The following is a 22488-nucleotide window of genomic DNA, read 5'->3' as shown; positions in this document are numbered from 1 at the left end:
GTACTGTTGACCCGCTGTTATAACAATAGCATGGTGATGGACTTCTATACAAAGCCACTCAGTATGTGGGCCCATGTGGGAATCAGACCCTCAACTCTGGTGTTGCAATCAGCATGTTCCAACCTACTGAACCACCAGTTTATTTACTCATCTATTTACCGTCTCTACAAGATACTCTACTCAGTACAAGATCAAATCAAACTTTATTTGTCACATGCGCCAAATACAACAAGTGTAGACCTTACTGTGAAATGCTTACTTACAAGCCCTAACCAACAGTGCAGTTCAAGAAGAGTTAAGAAAATATTTACCAAATAAACTAAAGTTAAAAAAATTATAATAACGAGGCTATATATAGGGGGTACCGATACCAAGTCAGTGTACAGGGGTACAGATTAGAGGTCATTTGTACATGTAGGTAGGTGTGAAGTGACTATGCATAGATAATAAACAGCGAGTAGCAGCAGTGTACAAAACAAATGGGGGGGGGGGGGGGGGGGGTCAATGTAATAGTCCGGTGGCCATTTGATTAATTGTTCAGCAGTCTTATGGCTTGGGGGTAGAAGCTGTTAAGGAGCCTTTTGGTCCTAGACTTGGCACTCCGGTACCACTTGCCGTGCGGTAGTAGAGAAAACAGTCTATGACTTGGGTGACTGGAGTCTCTGACAATTTTATGGGCTTTCCTCTGACACCGCCTATTATATAGGTCCTGGATTGCAGGAAGCTTGGCCCCAGTTATGTACTGGGCCGTACGCACTAACCTCTGTAGCCTCTTACGGTCAGATGCCGAGCAGTTGCCATACTAGGGAGTGATACAACCGGTCAGGATGCTCTCGATGGTGCAGCTGTAGAACGTTTTGAGGATCTGGGGACCTATGACAAATATTTTCAGTCTCCTGAGGGGGAAATGGTTTTGCCGTGCCCTCTTCACAACTGTCTTGGTGTGTTTTGACCATGATAGATCGTTGGTTATGTGGACACCAAGGAACTTGAAACTCTCAACCTGCTCCACTACAGCCCCGTTGATCTTAATGGGGGCCTGTTTGGCCCACCTTTTCCTTTAGTCCACGATCAGCTCCTTTGTCTTGCTCACATTGAGGGAGAGGTTGTTGTTCTGGCACCACACTGGCAGGTCTCTGACCTCCTCCCTATAGGCTGTCTCATTGTTGTCGGTGATCAGGCCCACCACTGTTGTGTCGTCAGCAAACTTGATGGTGTTGGAGTCGTGTTTGGCCACGCAGTCGTGGGTAAACAGGGAGTACAGGAGGGCACTAAGTACACACCCCTGAGGGGCCCCAGTGTTGAGAATCAGCGTGACAGACGTGTTGATGCCTACCCTTACCACCTGGACGCGGCCCGTCAGGAAGTCCAGGATCCAGTTACAGAGGGAGGTGTTATGTCCCAGGGTCCTTAGCTTAGTGATGAGCTTTGAGGGCACTATGGTGTTGAACGCTGAGCTGTAGTCAATGAACAGCATTCTCACATAGGTGTTAATTTTGTCCAGGTGAGAAAGGGCAGTGTGGAGTGCGATTGAGATTGCGTCATATGTGGATCTGTTGGGGTGGTATTCGAATTGGAGTGGGTCTAGGGTTTCCAGGCGGATGCTGTTGACGTGAGTCAAGATCAGCCTTTCAAAGCACTTCATGGTTACCGACGTGAGTGCTACGGGGCGGTAATCATTTATGCAGGTTACCTTCGCTTCCTTGGGCACAGGGACTATGTTGACCTGTTTATGGTCTTGCTCACAATGGCTACCGAGAGCATTATCACACAGTCATCTAGAACAGCTGGTGCCCTCGTACATGCTTCAGTGTTGCTTGCCTCGAAGCGAGCATACAAGGCATTTAGCTCGTTTGGTAGGCTCGCGTCACTGGGCAGCTCGCGTCTGGGTTTCCCTTTGTAGTCCGTAATAGTTTTCAAGCGCTGCCACATCCGACGAGCATCATAGCTGGTGTAGTAGGACTCTAAATCCTGCATTGATGCTTTGCTTGTTTGATGGTTCGTCTGAGGGCATAGCCGGATTTCTTATAGGCATCCGGATTAGTGTCCCGCTCCTTGAAAGCAGCACCTTTAGCTCAATGCGGATGTTGCCTGTAATCCGTGTTTGGATATGTACGTACGGTCAATGTGGGGACGACGTCGTCGATGCACTTATTGATGAAGCTAATGACTGAGGTGGTATACTCCTCAATGCCATTGGATGAATACCGGAACATATTCCAGTATGTGCTAGCAAAACAGTCCTGTAGCATAGCGTAGCATCCGCGTCATCTGACCACTTTCGTATTGAGTGAGTCACTGGTACTTCCTGCTTTAGTTTTTGGTTGTAAGCAGGAATCAGGAGGATAAAATTATGGTTAGATTTGCCAAATGCAGGGCGGGGGAGAGCTTTGTATGCATCTCTGTGTGTGGAGTAAAGGTGGTCTAGAGTTTTTTTCCTCTGGTTGCACATGTGACATGCTGGTAAAAATGTGGTCAAACTGATTTAAGTTTGCATGCATTAAAGTTCCCGGCCACTAGGAGTGCCGCTACTGGGTGAGCATTTTCTTGTTTGCTTATGGCCTTATAGAGTTGCTTGAGCGCGGTCTTAGTGCCAGCATCGGTCTGTGGTGGTAAATAGACGGCTACGAATAATATAGATGAGAACTCTCTTGGTAAATAGTGTGGTCTACAGCTTATCATAGGTACTCTACCTCAGGCGGGCAATACCTCAAGACTTCTTTAATATTAGAGATCGCACACCAGCTGTTATTGACAAAAAGACACACACCCCCACCCCTCGTCTTATCAGACATAGCTTCTCTGTTCTGCCAGTGCATTGAAAATCCCTCCAGCTCTATATTATCTGTGTCGTCGTTCACCCACAACTCTGTGAAACACAAGATTTTACAGTTCTTACTGTCCCGTTGGTAGGGTAATTGTAAGTCATCAATTTTATTTAACAATGATTGCATGTTATCCAGTAGAACGGATGGCAGTGGAAGTTTACTCGCTCGCCTACGGATTCTCAAAAGGCAGCCTGATCTGCATCCTCTTACGTCTTTTCTTCACACAAATGACGGGAATCTGGGCCTGTTAGAACAACATACTCTCCTGTCTGTACAACATACTCTCCTGTCTGTACAGCATACTCTCCTGTCAGTACAACATACTCTCCTGTCAGTACAACATACTCTCCTGTCAGTACAACATACTCTCCTGTCAGTACAACATACTCTCCTGTCTGTACAACATACTCTCCTGTCAGTACAGCATACTCTCCTGTCAGTACAGCATACTCTCCTGTCAGTACAGCATACTCTCCTACCAGTACAGCATACTCTCCTGTCAGTACAGCATACTCTCCTGTCTGTACAGCATACTCTCCTGTCTGTACAGCATACTCTCCTACCAGTACAACATACTCTCCTGTCAGTACAACATACTCTCCTGTCTGTACAGCATACTCTCCTGTCTGTACAACATACTCTCCTGTCAGTACAACATACTCTCCTGTCAGTACAGCATACTCTCCTGTCAGTACAGCATACTCTCCTGTCAGTACAGCATACTCTCCTGTCAGTACAGCATACTCTCCTGTCAGTACAGCATACTCTCCTACCAGTACAGCATACTCTCCTGTCAGTACAGCATACTCTCCTGTCTGTACAGCATACTCTCCTGTCTGTACAACATACTCTCCTGTCTGTACAACATACTCTCCTGTCTGTACAACATACTCTCCTGTCTGTACAACATACTCTCCTGTCTGTACAACATACTCTCCTGTCAGTACAACATACTCTCCTGTCAGTACAACATACTCTCCTGTCAGTACAACATACTCTCCTGTCAGTACAACATACTCTCCTGTCAGTACAACATACTCTCCTGTCAGTACAACATACTCTCCTGCCAGTACAACATACTCTCCTGCCAGTACAACATACTCTCCTGTCTGTACAACATACTCTCCTGTCAGTACAACATACTCTCCTGCCAGTACAACATACTCTCCTGCCAGTACAACATACTCTCCTGCCAGTACAACATACTCTCCTGCCAGTACAACATACTCTCCTGTCAGTACAACATACTCTCCTGTCTGTACAACATACTCTCCTGTCAGTACAACATACTCTCCTGTCTGTACAACATACTCTCCTGCCAGTACAACATACTCTCCTGCCAGTACAACATACTCTCCTGTCAGTACAACATACTCTCCTGTCAGTACAACATACTCTCCTGTCTGTACAACATACTCTCCTGTCAGTACAACATACTCTCCTGCCAGTACAACATACTCTCCTGCCAGTACAACATACTCTCCTGCCAGTACAACATACTCTCCTGCCAGTACAACATACTCTACTGCCAGCACACGTCACTCTACTGCCAGCACACGTCACTCTACTGCCAGCACACGTCACTCTACTGCCAGCACACGTCACTCTACTGTCAGCACACGTCACTCTACTGTCAGCACACGTCACTCTACTGTCAGCACACGTCACTCTACTGTCAGCACACGTCACTCTACTGTCAGCACACGTCACTCTACTGTCAGCACACGTCACTCTACTGTCAGCACACGTCACTCTACTGTCAGCACACGTCACTCTACTGTCAGCACACGTCACTCTACTGTCAGCACACGTCACTCTACTGTCAGCACACGTCACTCTACTGTCAGCACACGTCACTCTACTGTCAGCACACGTCACTCTACTGTCAGCACACGTCACTCTACTGTCAGCACACGTCACTCTACTGTCAGCACACGATACTCTACTGTCAGCACACGTCACTCTACTGTCAGCACACGTCACTCTACTGTCAGCACACGTCACTCTACTGTCAGCACACGTCACTCTACTGTCAGCACACGTCACTCTACTGTCAGCACACGTCACTCTACTGTCAGCACACGATACTCTACTGTCAGCACACGATACTCTACTGTCAGCACACGATACTCTACTGTCAGCACACGATACTCTACTGTCAGCACAAGATACTCTACTGTCAGCACAAGATACTCTACTGTCAGTACAAAGTACTCTACTGTCAGTACAAAGTACTCTACTGTCAGTACAAGATACTCTACTGTCAGTACAAGATACTCTACTGTCAGTACAAGATACTCTACTGTCAGTACAAGATACTCTACTGTCAGTACAAGATACTCTACTGTCAGTACAAGATACTCTACTGTCAGTACAAGATACTCTACTGTCAGTACAAGATACTCTACTGTCAGTACAAGATACTCTACTGTCAGTACAAGATACTCTACTGTCAGTACAAGATACTCTACTGTCAGTACAAGATACTCTACTGTCAGTACAAGATACTCTACTGTCAGTACAAGATACTCTACTGTCAGTACAAGATACTCTACTGTCAGTACAAGATACTCTACTGTCAGTACAAGATACTCTACTGTCAGTACAAAGTACTCTACTGTCAGTACAAGATACTCTACTGTCAGTACAAGATACTCTACTGTCAGTACAAGTTAATCTATTGTCAGTACAAGATACTCTACTGTCAGTACAAGATACTCTACTGTCAGTACAAGATACTCTACTGTCAGTACAAGATACTCTACTGTCAGTACAAGTTAATCTACTGTCAGTACAAGTTAATCTACTGTCAGTACAAGATACTCTACTGTCAGTACAAAGTACTCTACTGTCAGTACAAAGTACTCTACTGTCAGTACAAGATCCTCTACTGTCAGTACAAGATCCTCTACTGTCAGTACAAGATCCTCTACTGTCAGTACAAGATCCTCTACTGTCAGTACAAGATCCTCTACTGTCAGTACAAGATCCTCTACTGTCAGTACAAGATCCTCTACTGTCAGTACAAGATCCTCTACTGTCAGTACAAGATCCTCTACTGTCAGTACAAGATCCTCTACTGTCAGTACAAGTTACTCTACTGTCAGTACAAGTTACTCTACTGTCAGTACAAGTTACTCTACTGTCAGTACAAGTTACTCTACTGTCAGTACAAGTTACTCTACTGTCAGTACAAGTTACTCTACTGTCAGTACAAGTTACCCTACTGTCAGTACAAGTTACTCTACTGTCAGTACAAGTTACTCTACTGCCAGTACAAGATACTCTACTGCCAGTACAAGATACTATACTCAGTACAAGATACTATACTCAGTACACTCTTAGAAAAAGGGTTCCAAAAGGGTTCTTCAGCTGTCCCCATAGGATAACACTGTTTTGTTCCAGGTAGACCGTTTTTGGTTCCAGGTATAAAACATTTTGGCTTCCATGTAGAACCCTCTGTAGAAAGGGTTACAGAGGGTTCTACATGGAACCCAAAAGTGTTCTACCTGGAACCAAAAGGGTTCTAACTGGAACCAAAAGGGTTCTACCTGGAATCAAAAAAAGGTTATCCAAAGGGTTTTCCTATGTGGACAACCCTTTTTGGTTCTAGATAGTAGAATATCTTGTAGGGAAAAAATGTGCTAAGTGCAAGATCCTCTACTCGGTACAAGATCCTCTACTCGGTACAAGACTCGGTACAAGACTCGGTACAAGACTCGGTACAAGACTCGGTACAAGACTCGGTACAAGACTCGGTACAAGACTCGGTACAAGACTCGGTACAAGACTCGGTACAAGACTCGGTACAAGACTCGGTACAAGACTCGGTACAAGATACCCTACTCGGTACAAGATACCCTACTCGGTACAAGATACCCTACTCGGTACAAGATACCCTACTCGGTACAAGATACCCTACTCACTATCTACTACAGTACTCACAACCAGTGAAAGTTAGAGTGAAGCATCCCTTCAGTTATGGGTTCTTGACTTGTTATCCAGTCATTCACCTACGGATTGACATATAACCTCCCACTGTCAACTATTTCATCTCTGGGGCGTTATGCAAAGCTAACTGTCTAATGGGTGCAGACTGCTGTCATATCAGTGAACAGAATAACTGTCACCCAACTGTCACCATCCCAGCCAAAAGTAAACAGCTGAAAACATCACAGTACAACTAATCTACATGATATATCATTATATCAGAAAGTTTGAAGATCCCAAAAATGAATAAATAACACCTATCAACAAGAAGACTTGTTGACTTCCTTTGGATGGTAATGTGTGTTTTTCTATGTGTACCAGTTCTTTTTTGACTCAGGTAAGTCCCAGTGTCAGTTTACAGAAACACCTGTTCACCCAGCTCACAAAGCCTCCCACCTGCGTATCCGTTGGCAACAACATGGCCCCATTCACTCTAAAGCCAAATTTAACAAAGACACAGAAACACACCTTACCTTCAGAGAAACTTAGGAGTCCAAGCTGATCCAATCAGAAGCTGTGTTTTGTGGTAGTAGTGGGAGAGAGTACTGTTACCATCATCCTCATCCTCCTCCCAGCTCCCTCTCCCAGCTCCCTCTCTCTGTGTGTTCTCTGTCATCTTTGCATTATGTATCTATACAGTAACACAAACCTACCCCACTGGTTTACCCCCCCCCCCTCTCTCTCCTCCCCCTTCCATTGTTACTCCCTCCTTCCTCACAGAACGGCATTCCAGACTCGCTCAGTGTGTCACCTTCTGACCACGCACACACACACTTATACTGTATGTACACATGCATATGTATCATCCCCTTCCACACACACATACAGTACAAACACATGCTGCCATTTTGTATTGATCAGTTAACCCTGAAGTCAGTCAGTAGATTTACAACTACACTACATGAGATGTGACGTTGTACAACACACACACACACACACAAAACAGCCATATCAAAATCAATCTCTCGGTTCTGATGATGATGTGAAACTGAGAAGAAGAGAGAGAAAGAGAGAGGGAAAGGGAGAGAGAGAGAGAGCCTAATCCTTCTCAGCCCACCCTAGGTAACCTTTCCAGGTGAAACAACATTGGGATGTAAAACTAACTGTACAGAGTGAGAATGTTAGATTACATGAGCGGAGACCAAGCTGAGTCAGGTTACCTGTGTAATGGGGAATCAACAAAGGCTTGCATTAGGAGACCTCCACACAGCTCATATGAGCCTATACTTCCAACACTCATTTTCCCCAGGGGAGTTCCTTTTTGGAGATGTCTAAAAGATAGGTAAGACAGAGAGAGTCTTGGGGCAATGTGAGGGTTGGCCAGTTCAGGGCTCTGACTGAGATAAATAACATCAACTCATCAATAGCACAGGTCAATAGGTCTAAAGGTACTCCCACATATTGATTATATATCTGTCAGTGTGTTCAGTGTCATGTTGATGCCCTGGAACAGAGCAGATCTAGACAAGACAGTATTTGCATTATAAGAAATATATGAAAAGGTTGAAAATGACTTTAAAATTAGGGTCAAAAAACATTTACCTCAGACTTGTAGCTGTTCCGCTCTGTCGTCTGAAGCGTGAGCTGAGAGACTTCCTTCCTGAGAGAACAAAGAAGTGTCACACCACCAGTAGAGACATCAGTATCACACTTTCATTTACATATACAGTGTGTTGTGTCCCTAACAGGATCCTTTCCTTGTCTCCTTTCCTTCATGACCACTGTCTCGTTAGCAGTATTCCTCCTTCATGACCACTGTCTCGTCAGCAGTATTCCTCCTTCATGACCACTGTCTCGTCAGCAGTATTCCTCCTTCATGACCACTGTCTCGTCAGCAGTATTCCTCCTTCATGACCACTGTCTCGTCAGCAGTATTCCTCCTTCATGACCACTGTCTCGTCAGCAGTATTCCTCCTTCATGACCACTGTCTCGTCAGCAGTATTCCTCCTTCATGACCACTGTCTCGTTAGCAGTATTCCTCGGTTTCCTCTAGGTGTTTCAGACTGCCAAGGCTGTGAAGGCAGCATGGTTTATTCTCGTTAGCAGTATTCCTGTTTCCTGTAGATGTTTCAGACTGCCAAGGCTGTGAAGGCAGCATGGTTTATTCTCGTTAGCAGTATTCCTGTTTCCTGTAGATGTTTCAGACTGCCAAGGCTGTGAAGGCAGCATGGTTTATTCTCAGAAGCAGTATTCCTGTTTCCTGTAGATGTTTCAGACTGCCAAGGCTGTGAAGGCAGCATGGTTTATTCTCGTTAGCAGTATTCCTGTTTCCTGTAGATGTTTCAGACTGCCAAGGCTGTGAAGGCAGCATGGTTTATTCTCGTTAGCAGTATTCCTCTGTTTCCTCTAGATGTTTCAGACTGCCAAGGCTGTGAAGGCAGCATGGTTTATTCTCAGTGGCAGTATTCCTCTGTTTCCTGTAGATGTTTCAGACTGCTAAGGCTGTGAAGGCAGCATGGTTTATTCTCAGTAGCAGTATTCCTCTGTTTCCTGTAGATGTTTCAGACTGCCAAGGCTGTGAAGGCAGCATGGTTTATTCTCAGTAGCAGTATTCCTCTGTTTCCTCTAGATGTTTCAGACTGCCAAGGCTGTGAAGGCAGCATGGTTTATTCTCAGTAGCAGTATTCCTCTGTTTCCTCTAGATGTTTCAGACTGCCAAGGCTGTGAAGGCAGCATGGTTTATTCTCAGTAGCAGAATGTGGTCTGAGAGGGCAGCTGACCAACCACACCGGTTTATACTGCATGGGAATATAAACAGACACAAACAGAGGCAGGCGGGCGAGCAGACATTCACTCAGTCACTGTCTCACTCATTCATTCACTCAGTCACTGTCTTACTCAGGCACCGTCTCACTCATTCATTCATTCACTCAGTCACTGTCTTACTCAGGCACCGTCTCACTCACTCATTCACTCAGTCACTGTCTTATTCAGTCACTGTCTTACTCAGTCACTGTCTTACTCAGTCACTGTCTTACTCAGTCACTCACTCACTCGTATGTTCAGGAGACATAAGATTTGACATGAGTCCTCAGATCCTCAAAAAGTTCTACAGCTGCACCATCGAGAGGATCCTGACTAGTTGCATCACCGCTTGGTATGGCAACTGCTCGGCATCCAACCGCAAGGCGCTACAGAGGGCAGTGCTTACGATCTAGTACATCACTGGGGCTAATCTTTCTGCCATCCAGCAGTAGGCTCCCAAGTGGCGCAGCGGTCTAAGGCACTGCATCTCAGTGCTAGAGGTGTAACTATAGACCCTGGTTCGATCTCGGGCTGTATCACAAACGGCTGTGATCGGGAGTCCCATAGAGCGCACAATTGGCCCAGCGTCGTCCAGGTTAGGGGAGGATTTGGCCGGGGTAGGCCGTCATTGTGAAATAAGAATTTGTTCTTAACTGACTTGCCTAGTTAAAAAATATATATACCAGGCGGTGTAGGAGAAAGACACTAAAAACTGTCAAAGACTCCAACCACCAAAGTCATAGACTGTTTTTTCTGTTACAGCATGGCAAGCGGTACTGGAGTGTCAAAGTCCAAAAGTCTCCTTAATAACAGCTTCTACCCCCAAGCCATTAGACTGCTAAACAGTATATCAAATGGCTACCCAGACTATTTTCATTGACCCCCTTTTTTAGACTGCTGCTGCTTGCTGTTTAGTATCTATGCATAGTCACTTTACCCCTACCTACAGTCATGGCCAAAAGTTTTGAGAATGACACAAATATGAATTTTCACAAAGTTTGCTGCTTCAGGATCTTTAGAAATTTTTGTCAGATGGTACTATGGAATACTGAAGTATAATTACAAGCATTTCATAAGTGTCAAAGGCTTTTAACGACAATTACATTGTCAAGGCTTTCGTCCTCTTCGTCTGAGGAGGAGTAGGAAATATCGGACCGATGTGCAGCATGGTACGTATCCATAATATCTTTTAATAGAATGAATACAAAATACAAAAAGAACAAGAGAACCAAAATGAAAACCGAAACAGTCCCGAATGGTGAAAACACTGAAATGGAAACAACCACCCACAACACACAATGGAAAACAGGCTACCTGAATATGGCTCCCAATCAGAGACAACGAAAAACAGCTGCCTCTGATTGGGAACCACACCAGGCAAAACACATAGAAAACAAACAACCTAGAAAAAAGAACATAGACTGCCCACCCCAACTCACGCCCTGACCAACCTAACACAAATAAACCAAGGTCAGAACGTGACATACATGAAGTTGATGCAAAGAGTCAATATTTGCAGTGTTGACCCTTCTTTTCCAAACCTCTGCAATCCGCCCTGGCATGCTGTCAATTAACTTCTGGGCCACATCCTGACTGATGGCAGCCCAATCTTGCATAATCAATGCTTGGAGTTTGTCAGAATTTGTGGGTTTTTGTTTTTCCACCCGCCTGTTGAGGATTGACCACAAGTTCTCAATGGGATTAAGGTCTGGGGAGTTTCCCTGTCCATGGACCCAAAATATTGATGTTTTGTTCCCCGAGCCACTTAGTTATCACTTTTGCCTTATGGCAAGGTGCTCCATCATGCTGGAAAAGGCATTGTTCATCACCAAACTGTTCCTGGATGGTTGGGAGAAGTTGCTCTCGGAGGGTGTGTTGGTACCCTTCTTTATTCATGGCTGTGTTCTTAGGTAAAATTGTGAGTGAGCCCACTCCCTTGGCTGAGAAGCAACCCCACACATGAATGGTCTCAGAATGCTTTACTGTTGGCATGACACAGGACTGATGGTAGCGCTCACCTTGTCTTCTTTTTGTTTGGGGCATCTTTTCCGGATGCCCCAAACAATCGGAAAGGGGATTCATCAGAGAAAATGACTTTACCCCAGTCCTCAGCAGTCCAATCCCTCTACCTTTTTCAGAATATCAGTCTGTCCCTGATGTTTTTCCTGGAGAGAAGTGGCTTCTTTCCTGCCCTTCTTGACACCAGGCCATCCTCAAAGTCTTTGCCTCACTGTGCGTGTAGATGCACTCACACCTGCCTGCTGCCATTCCTGAGAAAGCTCTGTACTGGTGGTTCCCCGATCCCGCAGCTGAATCAACTTTAGGAGACGGTCCTGGCGCTTGCTGGACTTTCTTGGGCGCCCTGTTGCCTTCTTCACAACAATTGAGCCGCTCTCCTTGAAGTTCTGATGATCTGATAAATGGTTGATTTAGGTGCAATCTTACTGGCAGCAATATCCTTGCCTGTGAAGCACTTTTTGTGCAAAGCAATGATGACGGCACGTGTTTCCTTGCAGGTAACCATGATTGACAGAGGAAGAACAATGATTCAAAGCACCACCCTCCTTCTGTTGTTCGAACTCAATCAGCATGACAGCGTGATCTCCAGCCTTGTCCTCGTCAACACTCACACCTGTGTTAACGAGAGAATCACTGACATGATGTCAGCTGGTCCTTTTGTGGCAGGGCTGAAACGTAGTGGAAATATTTTTTGGGGATTCAGTTCATTTGCATGGCAAAGAGGGACTTTGCAATTAATTGCAATTCATGTGATCACTTCATAACATTCTGGAGTATATGCAAATTGCTATCATACAAACTGAGGCAGCAGACTTTGTGAAAATTAATATTTGTGTCACTCAAAACTTTTGGCCACGACTGTACATGTTACCTCAATTACCTCGACTAACCCGTACCCACGCACATTGACTCGGTACAGGCACCCCCTGTATATAGCCTTGTTATTGTTATTTTATTGTGTTACTTTTTTCTAAATGAATAAATAATATATAGCAAATATTTTCTTAATTACTTACAAATCTGAATTGTTGGTTAAGGGCTTGAAGGTAAGCATTTAACGGTAAGGTCTACTACACCTGTTGTATTCGGCGCATGTGCAATATAACATTGTAACATTTATGTATAATCTGTAATAAGAAAGGTACAGTACTTACATGTGTTTGTGCAATCTGTAGTGAAGCAACAAGTCACAGCCATTACCCCTTACATCCACCAGTAACAGACAGTCAGCCAGTAGCAGTCAGCCAGGGGCAGTCAGCCAGTAGCAGTCAGCCAGTAGCAGTCAGCCAGGGGCAGTCAGCCAGGGGCAGTCAGCCAGTAGCAGTCAGCCAGTAGCAGTCAGCCAGTAGCATAACGGAAGCAGGGAAGTGGTTTGGGTTATAGATGACTAGACTGTCACAGTGTACAGACAGATGTCTCGTGGCTGTGTGCAGATACAGTATCAGCCAAATGAGCCAATCTCAAAGTCTCCCCATGCTATCATGGACTATGGAATGGTGACATTAGCCTATATCTATATCATGAATGACCAAAGTCCATGCAATGACAACGCATAGGCAAACTTACTTGTCACCTATATATCACAGAAAAACAAAAAATAAAAAAATATTATGTTTACGCAGAAACAGTTCAGTTTCAGGAGATGCCAATTATGATAAATGGTTTGCTTGCTTGACAGTTCAATGTTTGTATAGGCCATTGTATAGGCTACGCACCATCTCTGTTGACCACTACCCAAAAGCATTAGCTGTAAATGGAATGTTTTGGTGTCAGAGGCCCAGGGTTTTGCTTTGAGAGATTTTCCACCCAGCAAAGCAATAATCAATATGGGAAACACTGTAGAGGCAGAGAAATCAGATGGGTGTTACACACTGGTAATGGATGAGGAGAGTCTCTGTTTCCACCCATGTACAGCTTAATTAGCACTATATAAAATGTAAATGAAGATCTCTGCTGGACAGAGTAGCGCTGGTCTGGTTATGTGAGGGAAACATCCCAATGTTCACATCTGCAACTCCAGACATCTTTTCAGCCTCCCACCACAGTCTCCTCCAGAAGAATGGCTTCTCTGTCTATTGGGACAAATAGGATCGTAAATCATCATCCAACTCACATTGCCTTCGTAGAGAACTGACAGATTCCTAGTATTTCCCGTAGGCTTCAGAGGATAAGATAACCATAACCCCTTACAAAGGCAATATTAGGCCTACTACAGGCCTATCAAATTAGCAGTTACAAATGACATTAAACAGTTCATGGCACATGAGAATATTATAATACTGTTCTTGTTTCTCACCGACTAACTGGTTCGTAGAGAATGGAGACCACTATAGAGGTTGAAACTCACTCATCGGAGAGGAGCGCCTGTGTGTATAGGCCATTGTATAGGCTAGGCACCATCTCTGTTGACCACTACCCAAAAGCATTAGCTGTAAATGGAATGTTTTGGTGTCAGAGGCCCAGGGTTTTGCTTTGAGAGATTTTCCACCCAGCAAAGCAATAATCAATATGGGAAACACTGTAGAGGCAGAGAAATCAGATGGGTGTTACACATTGGTAATGGATGAGGAGAGTCTCTGTTTCCACCCATGTACAGCTTAATTAGCACTATATAAAATGTAAATGAAGATCTCTGCTGGACAGAGTAGCGCTGGTCTGGTTATGTGAGGGAAACATCCCAATGTTCACATCTGCAACTCCAGACATCTTTTCAGCCTCCCACCACAGTCTCCTCCAGAAGAATGGCTTCTCTGTCTATTGGGACAAATAGGATCGTAAATCATCATCCAACTCACATTGCCTTCGTAGAGAACTGACAGATTCCTAGTATTTCCCGTAGGCTTCAGAGGATAAGATAACCATAACCCCTTACAAAGGCAATATTAGGCCTACTACAGGCCTATCAAATTAGCAGTTACAAATTACATTAAACAGTTCATGGCACATGAGAATATTATAATACTGTTCTTGTTTCTCACCGACTAACTGGTTCGTAGAGAATGGAGACCACTATAGAGGTTGAAACTCACTCATCGGAGAGGAGCGCCTGTGTGTATAGGCCATTGTATAGGCTAGGCACCATCTCTGTTGACCACTACCCAAAAGCATTAGCTGTAAATGGAATGTTTTGGTGTCAGAGGCCCAGGGTTTTGCTTTGAGAGATTTTCCACCCAGCAAAGCAATAATCAATATGGGAAACACTGTAGAGGCAGAGAAATCAGATGGGTGTTACACATTGGTAATGGATGAGGAGAGTCTCTGTTTCCACCCATGTACAGCTTAATTAGCACTATATAAAATGTAAATGAAGATCTCTGCTGGACAGAGTAGCGCTGGTCTGGTTATGTGAGGGAAACATCCCAATGTTCACATCTGCAACTCCAGACATCTTTTCAGCCTCCCACCACAGTCTCCTCCAGAAGAATGGCTTCTCTGTCTATTGGGACAAATAGGATCGTAAATCATCATCCAACTCACATTGCCTTCGTAGAGAACTGACAGATTCCTAGTATTTCCCGTAGGCTTCAGAGGATAAGATAACCATAACCCCTTACAAAGGCAATATTAGGCCTACTACAGGCCTATCAAATTAGCAGTTACAAATTACATTAAACAGTTCATGGCACATGAGAATATTATAATACTGTTCTTGTTTCTCACCGACTAACTGGTTCGTAGAGAATGGAGACCACTATAGAGGTTGAAACTCACTCATCGGAGAGGAGCGCCTGTGTTTCGTGGGTTGTCGAACAGCAGGTGGCGGTGAAGGACCTTTGTAGGCTACGGCTACGTCATCGAAACCAGGCAGGGAATGGATCACGTGACAATCCCGGATGTCAACAAACGATATCAACAACAGGGAAGTGTCAACGCTTCATTGTTACAGATTTTCCAATGGATTAACCGACATTTGATAATTCATTGTTACAGTCACTCGTGTACATTCTGAAAGGAACTATGAGTGCGTTCTGTTGATTCTACGTTAATTTAGCTTTTGACGAAGACTTTCAACATGAGGTCCGATTCTCCTCTTTCCAGCGTCAACGTAGTGCTTGTTATGGCCTACGGAAGTCTGGTAAGTCTTAAATGAATGTGTTCTCGTGTTTTTCCTTAATATAAAGAATGCTTGACACAACTAGCTAGCTGTTGCGTTTCTCAGGACTCCTGAGTAATGGAATTAGCTTGCTAGCTACAGTATAGAGACAGGCAACACAGCAGAAGTGTCAAACAATGTGTAACAAAAAACAGGTTATATGACAGGCAATGAAGACGAACTGGACACTTGTACGGAAAGCGCACAACGCAGTAAAATATAGCTAGCTTTTATTAAAGGGATAATTCACCAAAATTACAAAATGACACATTGGTTTCCTTACCCTGTAAGCCGCACAGGTGTCAAACTCATTCCACGGGGGGCCGAGTGTCTGCGGGTTTTCGCTCCTCCCTTGTACTTGATTGATGAATTAACATCACTAATTAGTTAGGAACTCCCCACACCTGGTTGTCTAGGGCTTTATTGAAAGAAAAAAACAAAAACCTGCAGACACTAGGCCCTCCGTGGAATGAGTTTGACACCCCAACTGTAAGGTATGACAGCAATCCACGCCTTGGTTTTATTTCCCTTGCTTTGGTTTCGTTTCTAACCTTTTAGCATTTGTGGCACAAACCACATTCAAGTCATTGGACCGATGTTTGCATTTTTTTGCGCATCACGTCCAAATCATCTGAAAGTATCTCAAATTGATTCTGAAGCTCATCAAAGTCACTTATAGATGATTTGAACATGCGAAATGGGATTTGTGTCACAAATGCATTTGGAAACAGTGCCAGGGAAACTTAACTAAAGCATTGATTGCGGTCATACCAAGACTGCTTCTAGGGTATTGACACAAATGTCATTTTGTAATTTGGGTGAACTAAGAATGTATCTATTGTGGACAGGGTTTACGTGAGATTTTAGGTTCAAAACGTTTTGCAACTGAATCCGACTAATGAATACCCCCAAGTGGAAGTGCATTCTCCAGAGTGATAACTGCAACTAATCATAACAAACAATAATTCAGACGGACCAATAAGATGAGTTACAAATCATATGATTACTGTAATTGACTTTCTGGAGGCACCTCCATGCAAGCTGTGTCAGTATATGCTGAACAAAAATATAAACGCAACAATTTCAGTCAATTTAAATACATTCAATAGGCCCTAATCTATGGATTTGACATGACTGGGAATACAGATATCCATCTGTTGGTCACAAATACCTTTTAAAAAATGTAGGGGCGTGGATCAGAAAACCAGTCAGTATCTGGTGTGACCACCATTTGCCTCATGCAGAGCGACACTGTTGATTGTGGCCTTTGGAATGTTGTCCCACTTCTCTTCAATGGCTGAACGAAGTTGCAGGATAATGGCGGGAACTGAAACACATTATCGTACACATCGATCCAGAGCATCCAAACATGGTGACATGTCTGGTGAGTATGCAGGCCATGGAAGAACTGGGACACGTTCAGCTTCCAGGATTTGTGTACAGATCCTTGCAACATGGGGCTGTGCATTATCATGCTGAAACATGAGGTCATGGTGGTGGATGAATGACACAACAATGGGCCTCAGGATCTTGTCACGATATCGCAATTGTGTTCATTGTACTTGGTTAGAGCGTTGGACCAGTAACTGAAAGGTTGCTAGATCGAATCCCTGAGCTGACAAGGTAAACATCTGTTGTTCTGCACCTCAACAAGGCAGTTAACCCACTGTTCCTAGGCCCTCATTGTAAATAAAAATTTGTTCTTAACTGACTTGCCTAGTTAAATAAAAAAAATAAAAAAATGATGCCTGCCCATACCATAACCCCACTGCCATGGGGCAGTCTATTCACAACGTTGACATCAGCAAACCGCTGGCCCACACAACGCCTTACAGGTGGTCTGCGGTTGTGAGGCTGGTTGGACTTAACTGCCAAATTCTCTAAAGCGACGTTGGAAGTGGCTTATGGTAGAGAAATTAACATTACATTATCTGGCAACAGCTCTGGTGGACAATCCTGCTGTCAGCATGCCAATTGCACACTCCCTCAACTTGAGACAAACCTGTGGCATTGTGTTGTGTGACAAAATGGCACATTTTAGCGTGGCCTTTTATTGTCCCCAGCACAAGGTGCAACTGTGTAATGATCATGCTGTTTAATCAGCTTCTTGATATGCTACACCTGTCAGGTGGATGGATTATATTGGCAAAGGAGAAATGCTCACTAACAGGGTTGTAAACAAATTTGTACACAATTATTTTTGTGCTTATGGAACATTTCTGTGGTCTTTTATTTCAGCTCATGAAACATAGGACCAACACTTATATTTTTGTTCAGTGTATATCTTGCCTTGTCAAATTCTATATTGTGTCCCCCCCCTCTAGGACATACTCCTCTGGATAGGTTGATGTCTCTTCTAGAACATAGTCCTCTGGATAGGTTGATGTCTCTTCTAGAACATACTCCTCTGGATAGGTTGATGTCTCTTCTAGAACATACTCCTCTGGATAGGTTGATGTCTCTTCTAGAACATACTCCTCTGGATAGGTTGATGTCTCTTCTAGAACATACTCCTCTGGATAGGTTGATGTCTCTTCTAGAACATACTCCTCTGGATAGGTTGATGTCTCTTCTAGAACATACTCCTCTGGATAGGTTGATGTCTCTTCTAGGACATACTCCTCTGGATGGGTTGATGTCTCTTCTAGAACATAGTCCTCTGGATAGGTTGATGTCTCTTCTAGGACATACTCCTCTGGATAGGTTGATGTCTCTTCTAGAACATACTCCTCTGGATAGGTTGATGTCTCTTCTAGAACATACTCCTCTGGATAGGTTGATGTCTCTTCTAGGACATACTCCTCTGGATGGGTTGATGTCTCTTCTAGAACATAGTCCTCTGGATAGGTTGATGTCTCTTCTAGGACATACTCCTCTGGATAGGTTGATGTCTCTTCTAGAACATACTCCTCTGGATAGGTTGATGTCTCTAATGTACAGAGGTCTGTGTCTCCAGGTGTTTGTGCTGCTGTTCATCTTTGTGAAGAGGCAGATCATGCGCTTCGCCATGAAGTCTCGTAGAGGACCACATGTACCCCTGGGCCACAACGCTCCAAAGGTAAGACACACACACACTCAGTCTGACTTATTTTAACATTACTTTTCTATACACGTGTTAATTTTCTCTACTTCCTTTGTCCTTTAGGAGCTGAGACAGGAGATAGACTCTCGTCTGTCCAAGGTTCAGGAGATCCGCTTTGAGCCGCGCCTGCTGTCTGAACAGGACGACAGACTACTGAGTGGCGGTGAGAGAACACACACACACATCATGTAGATATCTTTTCTACCCATTCTTTAGCTACAGTTGCCTTCTGTGAACTAAAAAAGATGATCAATGTGTGTGTGTGTGTGTGTGTGTGTGTGTGTGTGTGTGTGTGTGTGTTTTGCAGGTTGCTATGACTACCTGTACAGAATGAGGGCACTAGATGCCATTAGAGACTCTGGTAAGTCCTCTCCTGCCGTTTCACCCTGGCCTGTACATCTCACTGTCATCATCCCATCCCAGTGATAGTTATGTAGTAACTATGGTATACTTAAGCAATAAGGGCTGTTCTTAAGCACGACGCAACGCGGAGTGCATGGATACAACTCTTAGCCGTGGTATATTGGCCATATACCACAAACCCTGTTGCTATTATAAACTGGTTACCAATGTAATTAGAACAGTAAAAATACATGTTTTGTCATACCTGTGGTATACCACGGCTTTCAGCCAATCAGCATGCAGGGCTCGAACCACCCAGTTTATAATGCTGCACATCCTCTTCACCTACTGTATGTACTACCTTATGAATCAGTGGCCTTCGACCTCTAGATTCATAACTCCAATTTGATCATAAAACATCTCATCTCCTGTCAGATATTCCGTTCAGTGAGTTGGGAGGGACTCCCACAGCTGTGACAGGGAGGAGATTCCGCGCCTGGCTTCTAGATCTGAGGAGTTCCCATTCCCTGTTCCGCAGCAGCCGCAGTTCCCTCATAGACACACTGCTGGAGGGCTACCACAACGCTCGCCACGGCACCGGGGTCAGTGTGTGTCTCTTATCTGGGGGAGGGGGAGAGAAAGATGCCTGTGTCTCCACATGACATTGTGTCTGCCACTTACTGAGTGGTCTATAGTGTGTGACTCCTGTTTGTCTCTCTGTGTCTGAAGGTGTTTGGAGAAGCAGAGTTTGTCAAATACAAGGAAGCCCTGAACGAACTGGCCTCTGTGTGAGTATAGACACGCACTGTCATTTATCTAAGCACTACTCATGTGTTTTAATGAAGGTTTTTCAAGTTTGACTCGTGTAGTTATTCTTCTCTCCCCAGTGTGAAGAGCCACTCCAGCTCCACCAGTCTGGACCAGCATCACCAGTCAGCAGCTAAAGACCTGACCAGTACCCCAGAGCCCACCCCCCCCTCTCCCCCCTCCCAGGTCACATACCTGCCGTCAGCTGGGCAACGCACCAAACGACCAAAACACTTCCTGGAACTCAAGAACTTTAAAGACAAGTACAACACCTTGGAAAGCACATTCTGAGAACTACTATCTCCTATGGCATAACACGAAAAACTGCAATTCCCTACAGCATACCTTGAGAAACGACAACTTGCTGCCTCTGACAACTGCAACTCCCTACAACCCTGAGAACTTACAACTCCCTAGAGAACAACCTGAAAACTACAACTTCTACCACTTTAAATCTGTTTTGTTGCGAGTACTGGACTCACTTTTCCTTCTCTATTTCCATAGTAGATAGCCTGGTGGGAAAAAATCTGTCGTTCTGCCCCTGAACAAGGCAGTTAACCCACTGTTCCTATGCCGTCATTGTAAATAACAATTTGTTATTTTCTGACTTGCCTAGTTAAATAAAGGTTAAATAAAAAAGAAATTAAGGTAGTGATAAGTAAAGCTCCTGGAGGGGTCAGATACTGGGGTTTGTGGTAAAAGAAGAGGTTGGTGAGTTAGTGAGAGACTTGTTAGTGCCAGCGGAGAGAGAAGAGACTTGGTAGAGTTGGGAAGACTGGAGCACAGCAGGATTAACAGTAGCACAGCAGTATAGGAATGACAGTAACATTACGCTGCCTTACTAGTCCTGAGGAAAAACACTGCCTACTGCCTATCATGCGTCTCACATAATAAATAGTGCACTAGATTTAAGCTTATTTGACCTTAAACATCATTGTGAACTTTTGCACAGACTTTGCAGGTATATCATCATGTAGGGCTATGCAAAAAGAGATGAGACCAGACAAGCTACATGCAGTTTCTATGCATTAATGCAAGGTTTCTCAAACTTTGTGCTGGGGACCCCAAGTGGTGCACGTTTTGGTTTTCGCCCTAGCACTACACAACTAACTCAAATAATCATCAAGCTTTGATTATTTGAATGAGCTGTGTCGTCCTAGGGCAGAACCTGAAACGTACATCTCTTGGGGTCCCCAGGACTGAGTTTGGGAAACGCTGCATTAATGCACAGTATTAGAGTAAGACTTGTTTATAGTGTGCTCAGTGCTAACTAAGCTATTGATGGACTACGTTATAGCAGACCAGCATTCCTCACAATGGCCCTGGAGAGCTACAGTACAGACTGTGCAGGCTTTTGTTCCCGCCTAGCACTAACACACCTCCAATCAAGCTGAATAGTAGAATCCGGTTAGTCACTGTTGAGCTGGAACAATACAGCCTGTAACTCTACAGGACCAGGACAGAAGAACTATGGATTATTCCAGTATTACTGCTAGAGCCATGTATTTACATATATATTGCTCTGGTTTAGGGCTAGTGTTACAAGTAAATAAACATGCTACAGTCTGACTGTTGTCCATTTGCTGCATAAAAATTATACTTTTTAGTGTACAATTTTTTTTTTTTGCTGAAATATTTTTTGGTATTCCATTTTTAAAGATAATATGAATGCTTTATTCTAATTGATTTTAATACAATTAACTTATTACGTGTATGAATGGTTGAATACTAAAACCGTAATATATTCTTGAGGTGCGAGTTGGCTATATAGCCTGGGTTCCAGTCCGATCTATTCATAATGAGGTGTGAGTTGGCTATGTAGCCTGGGTTCTAGTCTGATATATTCATAATGAGGTGTGAGTTGGCTATGTAGCCTGGGTTCTAGTCTGATATATTCTTAATGTGTGAGTTGGCTATATAGCCTGGGTTCCAGTCCGATCTATTCATAATGAGGTGTGAGTTGGCTATGTAGCCTGGGTTCTAGTCTGATATATTCTTAATGTGTGAGTTGGCTATATTGCCTGGGTTCCAGTCCGATCTATTCATAATGAGGTGTGAGTTGGCTATAAAGCCTGGGTTCCAGTCAGTTTCTGCTTTAACCAATCCCCACTCTCTTACAGCAGAAACAGACTGGTATGGTACCCAGGCTCATATGACTCGTCAGTGGAGTTATCTAAAGCACCTACAGATGTGGGACCAGGCTAGAGATTTATGGGTTGAGTAATATTGATGTATGATTGTAGCACAATGTTCCTCCAGTCAAATGTGAACAGCTTCAGAAGTGTGTTCGAATCTAATGGGTTGTGTGTATGATTGATGTATGATTGGGACCAGAGGAGGCTGGTGAGGAGAGGACGCCTCATAATAATGGATGGAATTGAATGGTAACAAACACATGAAAATATCAGGTGTTTGATTTGTTTAATACCATTCTATTTATTCCGTCCCAGCCATTACTATGGCCTGATAATAGTGCTGAATAGGCTGCTTTATGTTTTAATGGACTCCCCTGATCTATCCTCTGTGCATTGTAATACATACTGCAGCTGCCATTCCATTAAAGTTGTACCACTGGACCAGA

The 22488-nt window shown here is 44.1% G+C and overlaps 2 protein-coding genes across 3 annotated transcripts in view; one reads left to right on the top strand and one right to left on the bottom strand.

Moving 5' to 3' along the window:
- Positions 1–16184, bottom strand: part of LOC129856799 (uncharacterized) — a 25290-nt gene extending 9106 nt beyond the window's left edge. The window contains exons 1-5 of the mRNA XM_055924511.1: positions 15960–16184; positions 15244–15369; positions 14562–15019; positions 13880–14337; positions 8361–13655 (exon numbers count right to left, since the gene is read on the bottom strand). The gene's annotated coding sequence lies outside the window, so the exon portion shown is untranslated. The remainder of the gene's footprint in view (positions 1–8360; positions 13656–13879; positions 14338–14561; positions 15020–15243; positions 15370–15959) is intronic.
- On the top strand, positions 15393–22488 carry LOC129857109 (protein C1orf43-like). 2 transcript variants are annotated; one of them, XM_055925044.1, is made up of 7 exons: positions 15393–15658; positions 18633–18734; positions 18822–18921; positions 19066–19119; positions 19536–19702; positions 19830–19888; positions 19970–22488. In XM_055925044.1, the coding sequence occupies exons 1-7, from the start codon at positions 15596–15598 to the stop codon at positions 20196–20198; spliced, it is 774 nt and encodes a 257-aa protein (XP_055781019.1). In that variant the 5' UTR covers positions 15393–15595; the 3' UTR covers positions 20199–22488. The 2 variants fall into 2 exon arrangements, with proteins under 2 accessions (XP_055781019.1, XP_055781020.1); XM_055925045.1 differs by having other exon boundaries at positions 15394–15658; positions 19988–22488.

This window comes from Salvelinus fontinalis, chromosome 6, assembly GCF_029448725.1.
Source record: "Salvelinus fontinalis isolate EN_2023a chromosome 6, ASM2944872v1, whole genome shotgun sequence".
NCBI lineage: Eukaryota > Metazoa > Chordata > Actinopteri > Salmoniformes > Salmonidae > Salvelinus > Salvelinus fontinalis.
The sequence above is the reverse complement of the archived record's forward strand: the minus strand, read 5'-3'. Positions and strand labels throughout refer to the sequence as shown.